General features: G+C 45.5%; 1 protein-coding gene across 1 annotated transcript; it reads right to left on the bottom strand.

The window, feature by feature from the left end:
* Positions 1 to 4,970: 4,970 nt before the first annotated feature.
* On the bottom strand, positions 4,971 to 13,117 carry LOC132020317 (uncharacterized). The gene is made up of 3 exons (XM_059404499.1): positions 12,978 to 13,117; positions 7,377 to 7,978; positions 4,971 to 5,107 (listed from the first exon to the last, which is right to left on the bottom strand). The coding sequence occupies exons 1-3, from the start codon at positions 13,115 to 13,117 to the stop codon at positions 5,022 to 5,024; spliced, it is 828 nt and encodes a 275-aa protein (XP_059260482.1). The 3' UTR covers positions 4,971 to 5,021.
* Positions 13,118 to 13,359: the final 242 nt, after the last annotated feature.

The raw sequence follows: 13,359 nt of genomic DNA, 5'->3' as shown, positions 1-13,359 counted from the left end.
TCCCCGATGTGACCCCCAGCTCACCAGCCCATTGCTTCTCCCTGTGGTGGAGTGTATGGCTCCCAGGAGGAGGAGACAGAAAACGAGTCAGTCTGGGCTCTTCTACATCCTGGTTGGATCTCTGACCTCCTACTTCTTTGTCTGAAATAGATGCACCGACCACCGTGTGCCCCCCTGGTGGGAATGCAAGAATGAGAGAGGCAGTACGCATGAACGTGGTCTGTGCAATCACCTGCTTCCACCCGGAGGATACTGGCGGGGCGTTGGGGGAGGGTGTCACAGGCCTATGAAAGTGTAGAGTTGGGGGAATGACAGACCCAAGTCTCCTAGGAGTCAGTGCTGGACAGAAACAGGTCACCTTAGCAACACGTCTCCCCGGGCCACCATGGTTGGGTTCATCCTCCTGTAGTAGAAGCTGATAGTCCTATACCTGGAAGGAGGATCTTTCTAAAGCTTTGAAATTTACAGTATAGAAATTGTTGGACCCTGAGATCATCTAATTTTTGTTGCTCAGGTAGAGATGACTTCACTTTACGCTGTGAAACAAAACATGCCTGAGTTTCAGTGAGGCGCTCTGGAGGCAGGACCCTTGCTTAAGGAGGTCCTGGGAAGGGAGAGATGTGTTCCAGGCAGAGGAAGCAAAAACGAGCTTCAGGGAGAAAGCAGACAAGCAAACCAAAGACAAGAGGAGAGAGCCAATGCTCGGAACGCCAGTCTGGGGGACTCACCGGGCAGGGACAAGGGTAGCTGTTCATGCTGGAGCCTTCCTCTTCTCCCCAGGCCCTCTCTGTCCTGCCCAGCGGGTCCAGTGAGGGCCAGTCTGTGTTCCAGCTGCTGGTGGCCCTTTACTGCTTGCCTAGCATGCTCCCTGCAGAGGGGCAAGGCAAGTGTTCCTCTCCCATCTGATAGCACAAAAGAGGGAAACTCAAGAGGTTAAAGCATGGAAAAGTAGGGTCTCTAAGAGTTATTTGTCCACCTGTGTTCCGGCAGCATGATTCACAATAACCAAAGGATGGAATCAACCTAACTGACAGTCAGGGGATGAACGGTTAAATAACACGTGGTCCATACATAAGCTAGAATATTCTTCAGCTGTACAACAGGAAAGGAACTCTGACACATTCTATAGCAGGGATGGACCTTGAAGACATTATGCTGAGTGAAATAAACCAATCACAAAGGGACAAATGTTGTACAGATCCATGTGTATGAGAGGTCTAGAGTAGTCCAGTTCATAAAACAGAAGGTAGATGGTGGTTGCCAGGGGTTGTGGGTGGGGGTGAGGGGTAACTGGGGAGTTATCATTTAACGGATATGGAGTTTCAGGTTTGTAAGATGAAAATGTTCTGGAGATTGGCTGTATAACCATATGAATATACCTAACGTTACTAAACTTAACATTACTAAACTTTAAAATGGTAAAGAGTACATTTTACATTATTTGTATTTTACCACAATTTAACATAAAAATTTAAAAAAAGAAGTAGGACACTAGTGTCAAGTCAAAGAGCCAGAGTTAAAACTATTTGAACTCTACTTCTGACTCAAATTCTGTAAAGCTTCACTGCACTACAGGGAAGTGAAAAGAAGAAAACAAAAAAAAACAACAGAAGGGGAGTGCAGTGACCCCGCCCTCTCTTCTTCCTTTTCACTTTCAAGAGTGGAGTTTAGTATCTGGAGACCTCTAGAACAAAACTCCTTTCAGAGGGGGTGGGGTTATACTTTTTTCTCTTCCCTTTGTGTTATTGTCTATTTTCCTAAGTTTCTATAATGAGGATGGGTTACCTTAGTAAGAGGAGGGGGAAAGTGCTGATTCTCTTTTAGAAGAGAACATGGTGCCCACACCTTTGACCTGCTTGGGTGATCATAGTTACAGACGTTCTGCAGGGGTGAAGCAGACTGCGGTTTCCTGTGTGTCACCAGCCTGTGCCCTTCCAGCCTGGGGGCAGCCTTTGCCCGTTTTTTTCCCTTCATTCCCCCAGCCCCGGCGCAGGTGCCCCATGTGGACGGCCCTGGCATCGGGACTAGAGGACCACACCTTGGGTAGCCATGCTGGGACGTGGAACCAGCACTGTGCTCACATCAGAAAAGCTGCATGTGACTCCTGGCCCTCTGTTTCCTCATCGGCTGTGTCTTGTCTTGTGAGATTGTTAAGAGCACAGAATGAGACGCTAGATGGCAAGCGCTCAGTGCCATCTCTGGTCAGGCCACCCTAGCTGTCATCACCGCACCAGCCACTGAAACTTTCAGACCCTCAACATCTTTATCTGAAAAAAGAAGGGGTTGGGTTGGGTTAAGCCCTAAGGTTTTCTTCAGTGTTCGCCTTCAAAGACTATTTGGTTGTTTCAACGGTAACATGGAGTAGTTGTAACTTCTAACAAGGTTGTGCTATGAGTGACACATGATGGGAAATACTTAGCCAACAATCATCATGTCATCATGTGGGTGAGTGTGGTCCAATGGGTGGAAGGATCGTGGGCAGACAGGGCAGACCTGAGCTCATGGGGCTCATTGAGCCTGAGGGCTCCCCCTGGGCTCATAGGGCTCATTGAGCCTGAGGGCAGCCCCCTGGCTGCTCAGGCCAGCTGTGAATGAAACCCTGCCCTGCCAGTTCCTGTGGGTCTACACGTGCTGACAGCATTGGGAAGTCAAAATGAACCACCAAAATGGAAAAGAACCGAGCAAACGTGTCATTCCTCCACAAAGGACTTGGTTTCCCAGCCTCAGAGAGCTCAGGGGGCGCTGGTGGAGGTGATAGCTCCTGGAGGTGATAAAGAGGAGGCCCAGAAAACTTTGAGTGGCTAAATACTCCGCCTGGGAATGAAGAGATCCGAGAGAAGCAGAGGTGAGTCCTAACCACTCTGACAATTCCTTAGAGAGAATGCTGTTCTGATGCATAAGTTTCTGGGTCCAAGGCCCGTCAACCAGGGGACACCAGCCAAGTCCTTTAGTTTTTATGAAAACAGTAATGCTGTGGTTACTTCTAGTAGTAGTACCAGTAACGTAGCATTAGCTCTAGTAGTACTGGTGATGATGATGACGGCGATGAAGGCAGACTCCACCAAATGCCACTCGTAACTGCTTTACACACATTGTCTGAACCCTGACAACAGTATTTAGGCATTTATTACCACTCCCAGGTTATTGAACACAAGGCCAAAGCCCAGAGAGGTTAAGCAACAGGCCTCTGTTTTCCTGTAGAGACCAGCAGAGTTTAACTTGGTTTCTTAAGTGGGAGTTGGACAAGAAAGATGAAAGCCATCTCCCATGTGACCCTGATGCCATATGGAGCCGCTCCATGTGCTGGGCGGCCCTTTCTTCTCCTCCTGCCTCCTTTTGGGACCTGGCTTCCAGCACTTGTAACTGCATTTATTTACATTGCTCTGTTTTCACCACGTAAATATAGCTCTCCATCCTGGCACAGGAAGCATAGTTAGCTGGGATCGGTCTATTTTCATGAACGCTTTAGTAACACAGAGGGCTGCAAAAACCATTTGAAGCAGGCATCATGGGCTTTGTCATCTGAACAGGGTCTACACCTTCCTCACTTTGTCACGAGAAGCCAGATAATCCCCTCCCCATCTAGGTTTCCTCCTCTTTACGTTTGAGTAAATGGTCTCTTCATCTAGTCATTCTGAAATGCCACCGGTAGGATGAACCAAAAAGTTCTTTATAAAGAGTAAATTCTCATAAAAAGACGTGGCATTCTTCGTTCTTGGGGGGGGGATCTTTTATTTTTATTTTCTTATTACTAGTCAATACTCATTCACATCTTTATTATTCACATGCATGAGAAAAAAAAATCTATCATCTCTTCATGCAGAAAGGAGAATAATAGCAGGTAACACTTTAGCATAGGTCTTCCCAGACCTTCTGTCTAAAGGAAAGGTGCCCTTCTCTTGTAATTATTTATTTATTTATTTATTTATTTATTTATTTATTTATTTGACAGACAGAGATCACAAGTAGGCAGAGAAGCAGGCAGAGAGAGAAGGAAGCAGGTTCCCGCCGAGCAGGGCTCGATCCCAGGACCCTGAGGTCATAACCTGAGCTGAAGGCAGGGGCTGTAATCCACTGAGCCACCCAGGCGCCCCATTGTCTTGTAATTCTCACTTGGTAACAACAGGTGCTGATGAAGTGGAGAGGGAGAGGGCAAATGTACAGGAGACATATGGGGAGTTGGGGCTGGGGCTGAAGGGGAGCAGTGGGCACCCATCCTCGGAAGCCCCAGACCGGCAGCTAGGAGAGGAATTTTTTAAGGCAGATATGCTGGTTAAGTGGGGGAGACAGTAAAAATGAAAAACAAGGTGACCACTTTATTGAAGTAAAACATATAAATGTACCTTCATGTAACAGTATCTTGAAGGGACAAGCCTCTTCTGTGACAGCAGATTGAAGTTTTAGATAGACTTTTAAAAACTTGAAAAAAAAAAAAACAGCTTTAAAGTAGAGAAACAACTCAAAGACAGTCAGGGAAACAATCTAAGTTCAGAATCTTCTAGAAGAAACAGAATATCCCAATTATTTTACATTTGTCCCATCTGCACCAGCAGGAAAGCTACTTTCCCTCTACTATTTATTAGAAGCAAATGGTTTGGCTTTGATGCGATGTACTTCCTCACTCATATTCCATTGCTTTGCATAATAACAAAAACAAGTGCAACTGGCCAAACCAGTTTGTGGACAAACATACACACGTCTCTTGGTAACCCCACACTGTGGGAGCAGAAGTGCGCCGCTGACCCCGAATCCCGCTTCCTGGGCACACACACGTCTCTGCCGCCAGACAGAATGTTTAAGTAAGCACAAGGCAAGCATCGGCTGCCTATTGGAAGATGTCTAATATAGGGTAAACACAGAGAGAAACAGTTGTGTCCATGAAGATGCTTTCGCCGCACGTAACAAAAAAAGGGACAAGCTGGTTTTTAGGGAATAAGGAGATTTATTACCTCAAATAGCAGGAAGTTTAGAAGTAAGATGGGCTTGATTCAGGGATTGAGCTATGTCACCGGGGCCCCAGGTTACTGCCATCTCCTCACGCGGCTGTTTGCGGCATCAGCTTCATCTTGCAGCCATGGCCAATCCTGGAGCATCAGGTTTCCTTTTTCTGGTTCGGCGGGAGAGAGAGAGAAGCAAGAGGAGTCCACCCATGGGATCAGGTCCGTCCCTTCCGTCTGACCGGCCCCACCTCGGCCCCTTGCCCATCCCCGGAGTACTTATAACCATCGTCAAAAGAAATGGTAGGTGCTGACTGGTTTAATTTATCAACACCCTTTCCTGGAGTGGGAGAGGAGCTCGGTTTCCCACTCCTGAGACTCTCAGACGCTGGGTGAACACTTGAGCAAAACTAGATTCTGTTATGGAAAAGGAAGGGAGGACAGGACGCAGGGGAAGACGGGGTGACTCCTACAGTAAGCTTTCCCTAGTCCGCAGCGTGGCTGCGGGCCAACCGTGTTCCCTCAGAACATGGCATCCTCCACTCTTAGCGAGAGCAGCTCAGAGTGACAACGGGGAAGCACAGAAACTGGTGGCACTTTAATTCAGGATCACAATTGTGGGTGGGCTCTCCACGGTGCCAGGCGGCCCGCCCACACATCCCCTGGTTGGTCACCGTCCCGCTTTGCCAAGAAGCCTCTCACAGCTTCTCTCCCCTTCCACTCCGACACCTGCTTTCTGCTCTCCTCAGATACACTGGCTGACTCCTTTCTGCCAGACGCCACTGAGGAAACAGAAGCTGCCAGATTGCTCCGTAATCACCTCTGCTGTGTGGCCTGCCTCTGCCCAGGATGCTGGCTCCCTGTGGGTGCGGTTGATGACCCGGCCCCTGGCCCTGGACCCCCACCCCAGGTCACCTTCGCAGGCCCTTGCTCTGGCAAGTGCCACCCCCGCCCCCAACTCTATGAGCAGACAGATCTTTGGGAGCTTGCAGCTTAAAAACAAAGCAAAACCACTCTTCCTTGACCATCCTTCCATCCTTTCAACAGCATGACATCTTCAAAAGGTTGCATAGAGTCACCGGCTCCCGTGCCTCAGTCCTTCCCCTCTCAATTCACTGTCCTGGACTCTCTGAGTCCACCCGCCATGCCACTGAACCGGTTCTAGCCATGGTTAGGAGCCACCACGATTTGCCAGAGAGCCGCTTGCGACCTGTATGGGAGGTGACCCTCAGCGCTTTCCTCAGCCACCCTCTTCTCTCAGCGTCTACAGCACCCGCTCTCCTGGGAGGGTTTTCTCGGTGGGTTCCGTGCCTGCCACTTGCCTTCTCTCACTGTCCTGAGCATCCTGAGTCTGACCTGGGGCCTTCCTCTCTCCTCCCTTCCTCTCCCTCCGTCCCCCTCTGAACTTCCAGACTCATTCGCCCCAGTTTGTCTGCTCTGCTCCCCTCTTTAAACCTCGTTCCCTGGCAGGTGATGGGCAGATTCGGAGTTCCCACCCAAGCTCCCCATCACGGCTGCTGGCCCTCTCCGCTTCCATGCCCGATAACATCCCTAACCTGCCGTGGTCCACATGGGGCTGCTGGTTCCTCCCCACCCCGTGTCCCTCAAACCTGTTGCTCCTCCTGTCTTCACCATCTCACTGAGGGACCCCACAATTTGTCCCCTTATGTACTCGTCAGCAAGCCCTGTTGTCCCCTCCCCAAGAAGAGCCTAATTCCTCCTGCTCTTCCCCTTCCCAGGCTCCAAGCTGCAGCCACAACTCCCCCTTCCCATCCCCAAACCACTGTGATAACCTGATACTGCCCATTCCTGCCCTCCACACGGGGCCAGAGCAGCCTCAAAGTACTAGATCAGATCATCTCACTCCCTAGTGCAAACCCTCCAGTGGCTTCCTGTTGTGGGCAGAATAAAATCTAGATTTTATCTAGAGTAAAATCTCGATACCTTATCATGGCCTAAGAGGCCCTATTGGATCCAGTCCTGACCCTTCTCTGACCTTTGCAGGGGAACCCAGGCGGTAGACACCTGGAGCCTCTTCTGGCCAGTGCCCATGCTGGCTTGTTCCCACCCAGGGGCTTTCAACTCGCTCTGCTCCCTCATTTACATGACTGGGTCATTCCTGTCACTCAGGCCTCAGCTCGAAGGTCATGTCCACAGAGGCCTTCCCTAGCCACAAAGTCTAAATGAACCCCTCGCTCCCCATCACTCTCTACCCCGAACCTTGTTCTATATTTGTTCTCGAAGTTAGCGCTATTTAAATGATCTTTTCATTCATTTATTTATTTATTCATTTATTTATTCTCTAGCTCCTTCCCATTTGTATAGACTACACCCACCAGGGGACAGTATACTTGTTCTTGTTCTGTGGCCTCAGCACCTAGAGCAACAGCAGGAGCCAACAATAGTAATTCGCTGAATGACTCCATTTGCCTCACTTACCTCTGTCTTTCCCGGGAATGGCCCCCAGAGGGTGCAGGACAAGTAGCTCCCTCCTCTTTCTGTTGCCTCTGAACTCACGTGGCAACAGCTCGTGTTGCTCACACCTGGAGGAAGGCAGGTGAGGAAAATCTAGAACTTGACTTCCCGCGCTCACAGACGAGTGGGTGGTGGGAGATGAAACATCAGAAAGCCACAGGGCTGCCGTTTGATAAATGGCACGAGAGAGAGGGAAGCGCAGGTTGACACTGAAACTCAAGGAGGAGCGTCTAGCACGGGAGGGTGAGGTCAACCAGGTTTTCCTGGAAGAGGGGATGCCGAAGGGGAGTTTTAAGGATTGAGAGGAGTCAGGTAGGTGGAGAAGGGATGGAAGGTGGGAACCAACACTGCAGCAGAAGGAGTGAGGGAGGCTCACAAGCCTTGGGAAGCCATGGGAGCGCGCAAGGAGGTAAGGAAGACTGGAGATTGAGTTCGAGGAGGACAGGAGGTGGGCATGGGAAGGTAGGAGACTGGACGAAGGAAGAGACCTTATTGTTAAAGGCCTTGTAACAAAGCCACCGCCGTTCACTTTTATCGAGCTCTCACTATGTGTGAGGCACCGAGTCCTCTCATTTCACCCCCTGACAGCCCTGTCGTCGGGTAGGTTCTGTCACGATCTTCAGTTTACTGGTGGGAAATGGTGAGTGACTATCCTGAGGACGCACGGGAAGGAAGTATGGACTCCGCATCAAAGCCCTTGGAAACATATTGTAAATGCTGTGAAACACAAGCCCTGGGTCTCCTGTGATATTTCTTGATTTCTCTCTCTCCCTCTCTTTTTAGAAGGGGAAGGAGCAGAGAGAGAGAATCTTAAGAAGGTTCCACACCCAGCGCAGAGTCCCGCACGGGGCTCCATCCTACAACCCTGAACTCATGACCTGAGCTGAAACCAAGTCTGATGTTTGGGTCACCTGGGTGGCTCAGTTGGCTAGAGGTCTGACTCTTGATTTTTGGCTAGGGTCGTGATCTCATGATTGTGAAATAGAGCCCCATGAGGGGCTCCACACTCAGCACGGAGCCTGCAAAAGAGTCTCTCTTTCTGCCCCTCCCGGCCAAAATAAATATATAAATAAATCTTTAAAAAAAGTCTAGCATTTAACTGACTGAGCCACACAGGGGCCCCCTTAATTTCTCTCTCTGGGGCTTAGCTTTCTTTGTGATAAAATGGGACTGATAGCAGTGTGGAGTTTGTGAGAATTTAATGAGATAATTCATACATATAAAAGTGCTTAGCACTGAATCAAAATTAGTTCCTGCTCAGTAAATATGAGCTACTACTGTTATTATTAAATTTCTGTTTTTGGAAATATTGATACTGAAAGACTACTATTATACCTGGGGATTCTTTTTTTCCTTGCAGTGGAAATAGGACTTGACAGAGCCTAGAGTCTGACTGGCTCTCCTCTTTCATTTATGATTGGTATCTCAGTTTACTCCTTTATACCATATTGTGAATGTCTAACTTTGGTTCTTCCTCTTCTCTTCCTCTTCTTTTTCTCCCCTTTCTTTCTATCTGCTAGTATCTTCTTAGATCCAGATTGACAGATAAAAATACAGAACTGATGTTTCCATGGAAGAATTAATGCTTTACATTTTTGTTTTCTTACCATAAAGTACTGCATGCACACATTAAAAAAAATTCTTAAAATACAGGGGTGCCTGGATGTCTGAGTCAGTTTAAGCATCTGACTCTTGATTTCAGCTCAGGTCATGATCTCAAGGTGGTAAGATTGAGCCCCACATCAGGCACAGCTGGGAGCCTGCTTGAGATTCTCTCCCTCTCTCTCTGCCCCCCACCTCTCTACATAAAATATTTTTTAAAAAAGTCTAACAATGCAAACGGATAAAACACGAAATGTAAAAGCCAACCTCTTTACCCACACCCTCATATATAATGTACTTGCAGTTGAACATAATCATCTCTATTATTTCTTTTTTCCCAGAAATTTATATGTGTATAAATATACGTGATCTTTGGAGTTTCATTTATAATAATACTGTATTCTGCCCAATTTTTTCACTTAAAATAATTTAGCTTGGAGATTTTTCTTTTCACTATGGATAAATGTATTGATTCTTCTGAACAGCTAGGTAGTATTGATTTCACAAGTTATTATAGTTCATTTAATGCTCTCTTGATAGACATTTAAATTTTGCCTTGTTTTTTTACTCTTACAGATAATATTACCATGCTGTCCCTGTACAATATAGATTTGCCTCCTTGTGCAAGTGTTTCTGTGGGAAAAATTCCTGGAAGGAAAATTTGCTGAGTTAAAGAAAATGTGCTTTTAAAATTTTAATAGTTATTGTCAAATTGCTTTCCAAAGATGTCGTGGCAATTTGCATTCCATTAGTAATATGCGAGAGTTCCTATTCCCCATATCCTTGAGAGTGAACAAAATTTAATTTTTGTGAATATACTAAGTAAAAAAACTATATTTGATTTTATCTTACATTTCTTTGATTATATAGAAAGCTGAAAAAAATCTTTTCACATGTTAATTGTCTATTTGCTTTTTTTGGCTGCAAACTGTTTACCTTTGCCTATTTTTTCATTGAATTGTTTGTTTTTTATTCTTGCTGATTTTTAGATCTGTTTGTGTATTAAAGAAATTTATCTCCTTCCTGTTACATAAATTACCAATTTTTTTTTTCTATCCTGTGGTTTGTCTCTTGATTTTGTGTATGGTATTCTCTGTCTTGCCAAAGGGCTAATTTTTTATGTAATTTTGTCTATCTTCTATTATATGTCTCTTGACCCTCACCTGTTCAAAATTGGGGGAAAAAATTACCAATGATTTTTCTAGTATTGCTACAGTTTCGTATCTTACATTTTTAAGTTATTGATTAAGTTAGAAATGATTTGAGCCCAAGAAGTGAGGTACCCAGTGACTTGTCTGGCACTAACATTTCTGAATTATTCATATTCTTCCATGGACTTAAAATATCATTTATACTCTAAATTCTCAAATGTATTTAGGTCTATTTCTGGGATCTCTGTTCTCCACTAACATTTTGTTATTTCCTGTACTTTCTCTGCAATGTCTTTCTGTGTTTCCTGTAATTTCTCTACCTGTAAGATGTCTTAACGTTGGGTAAAATTAGTTCTCCCTCCTGTCATTATTCTGTTTATAGTAGTACCGGCTATTTTCACTCCTTTATTATTCCAAGCGCCCTTCGTATCATTTTGTCAGGTTCTCAAAAAAAATTCTGCTGCCATTTGGGTTGGAATTACAATTGCTTCAGGGAAATGAAGCTATGTTGTTCCGTTTACTTCTGTCTTCTTTTATGTTCCCAAATTAATCAGGATACTATGGACTATGCTGCAAGAATAATTAAATGTTTAAATCTCAGTAGATTAATTCAACAATGTTTTGTTTCTCACGCATACAAATTCCAATGTGGTTCAGCTAGTCTTCGGGATAAGGGTCCATTTCAGTAGCAACTGCACTGCCCAGGCTAACCTGATCTTACAGCTTTGCTCTCTCAACTCGAGGCCTCCATGGACTGTGGGAGAAACATTTATGGTTAAACAATTACCCATGTGCTCCCTCAGATTTCTGCCCTCCCCCCGCCCCCGAGTAGTTACATGGGGGCCATTAGACTAATTCTAGACAATGGGTTTTGAACTGAAATGTTGTGTCTCACTTTGGGGTCAAAGCTTAGAAAAACCGATGTGAATTTTTCCTATGCTCTCTTCCCTTGTTGTTCAATTGCTGAGACACTCAGTTGAAATGATATGGTCAAAGGCAGATAGACTCCCTGGAGACTTTCGTGGCTCATATCAAACCTGGTGTGCACATGAAATAACCTTTATTGTGTCTGAAATTCTTGCCATGTGTGTGCGAATCTGTATATATATATATATATATATATGTATATATACTGTTTATATGTGTGTATGTATACTGCATATATGTGTGTGCGTATAGATGTATAGATGTAGAGATACCTCCTATCCTGACTAATATAAAAATTAATACCAAAAGTGATATGCTGCTGGAAAAAAACTTCAAATATTGGCTTGGCAACTGATTTTAGAGGCAGGAAGAAGGCAAAACATTTGGTAAAGGTGTTCCTTGTGATTATCTTAAAGGTGGTTCATTTACCAAACTTACAGTTCAGTGAGGAGATGTCAGGAAACAGAACTTTAGGATTATATGTGGTTGCTGGGGCACTTGGCTGGCTCAGTCATTAAGCATCTGCCTTTGTCTCAGGTGATGATCCCAGGGTTCTGGGATCGAGCCCCACATCGGGCTCCCTACTCCGTGGGAAGCCTACTTCTCTCTCTCCCACTCCCCCTTGCTTGTGTTCCTTCTCTCGCTATGTCTCTCTCTGTCAAATAAATAAATAAAATCATGAAAAAAATTATATGTGGTTGCTACTGATTGTGTTTAGCAAAGTATTGAAAGAGAGAGAGAGAGAGAGAGACAGAGAAACAGAATGAGTTGAAGAGGGTTGGCAAAAAAAGCAAAGAAATAAAGCTTATATAAGAGGTCCCTCAGGGATGCCTGGGGGGCTCCATTGTTTGTCTCATCTCCATAGCATCTGCCTTTGGCTCAGGTCATGATCTCATGGTTCTGGGATCAAGTCCTATTGGTCTCCTCATTTAGTGGGGAAACTTACCCCTCTGCCTGCTGCTTCCCTCCTGCTGTGCTCTCTGTCTCTCTCTCTCTCTCTCTCTGACGAATAGATAAAATCTTAAAAAAAAAAAAAAAAAAAAAAAAGAGTCATCCCTCAAAGAGAACACTGAATGTGGTTCCTTGCTCAAGGTAATGGCTGGAAGCAGATAGACAGAGCCTACTATATTTGTGAGAGAGTTGTACAGGACCACCAAAGAAACCATAAAGCTGTTCTTCAAAGCCCAAGTTCCCAACCTCAATTCCAGGCAGGAAATGGGCTTTGAAAGCTGTGTAGTCCTATGGAGGGACAACACCCCCAGTGCCCACATTAGGTATGACCCAGGAAGGTAACAGAACAGGAAAGATTCCCAGTCGGTGGCGCCAAGAAGTTCTGAGAACTGTCCCACAGCCTGGGAGTGGACCTGGGATGTTGTGTCTGTATCCATGATGTATTGTTTAATCAGGGTAGGGCAGTTGTCTTATGTTTGCCTAATCAGAGTCTATGAGAAATTTGAGAGTGGGACGGAGACGTTCCTTTTAATCTGAGAGGCTTTGTTGTTCTGAGGTAATAAGAACTATTGTGGGGGTTGACCATCTCTCAACCATCAAGTGTGCTGAGAATTCTGTAAGGAAAGCTCATCTTTTCTTTAGAGAAGGAAAACAAAAATGTTTCTTGTGCAGAAGCAGAGATAAGAAACCATAAGTCTGTTATACTTATGGGAGGAGGAAGGAAAGAGAGAGAGAGAAATATGATTCAACCTGGTTCTCTGGGAGCTTTCTATTTCTCCTGGCTCCCTCTAGTTTAAGTCCCAAGCTGCCTCCCATGGGTTCTAGGAGATACCCCTGCATCATTATAGTCCATCTCCTTTTCTTGTTTAAGTTTGATTGTGTTGGTTTCTACCTTTTAAAATTCAAAGAACCTTAAGGGAGGAAGTTCCCATACCTTATCACTGCAAAACATCTCCAGGAAGGCACCTCCCCTTCCTTCCTGCTGTATAGGTTACAGTCACAGACTTGGCAATGAGATTTCTCAGCCTGGTCTGATTTAAAGTCAATACAAGGGAAACTGGAATATTGACTCATGCTTCCATCCCCACCTACACTGGCCAAATTTAAGGATTATCACTTAGCACCAACACTAAGAAAAGCAAGAAAGTCAAATAAAACATAATGATTCCAATTTGCCTTGGAGAAAACTCTCCTCTTTATTTTCCTTATCCTTCACTCTCCTGAGCTCTGGAAAAGTTATTTCCTATTCATCTCCTTTCTTCCTTCCTGCAACATCCCCCACCTTCCTTTCTCACTCTTACTCGATGACCTTACTG

The sequence above is a fragment of the Mustela nigripes genome, chromosome 6 (assembly GCF_022355385.1).
Source record: "Mustela nigripes isolate SB6536 chromosome 6, MUSNIG.SB6536, whole genome shotgun sequence".
In the NCBI taxonomy this organism is placed as follows: domain Eukaryota; kingdom Metazoa; phylum Chordata; class Mammalia; order Carnivora; family Mustelidae; genus Mustela; species Mustela nigripes.
Note: the sequence above shows the minus strand (reverse complement) of the source record. Positions and strands in the feature narration are given on the sequence as shown.

Coding starts and splice junctions, on each gene's coding strand:
- LOC132020317 (XM_059404499.1), bottom strand. CDS start 13,117: ATGAGTCAATATTCCAGTTTCCCTTGTATTGACTTTAAATCAGACCAG. Junction 7,979..12,977: donor AGATGTTTTGCAGTGATAAG/GTATGGGAACTT, acceptor GTGAAATGAGAG/GACTCGGTGCCTCACACATA. Junction 5,108..7,376: donor CATTCCCGGGAAAGACAGAG/GTAAGTGAGGCA, acceptor CCGCCGAACCAG/AAAAAGGAAACCTGATGCTC.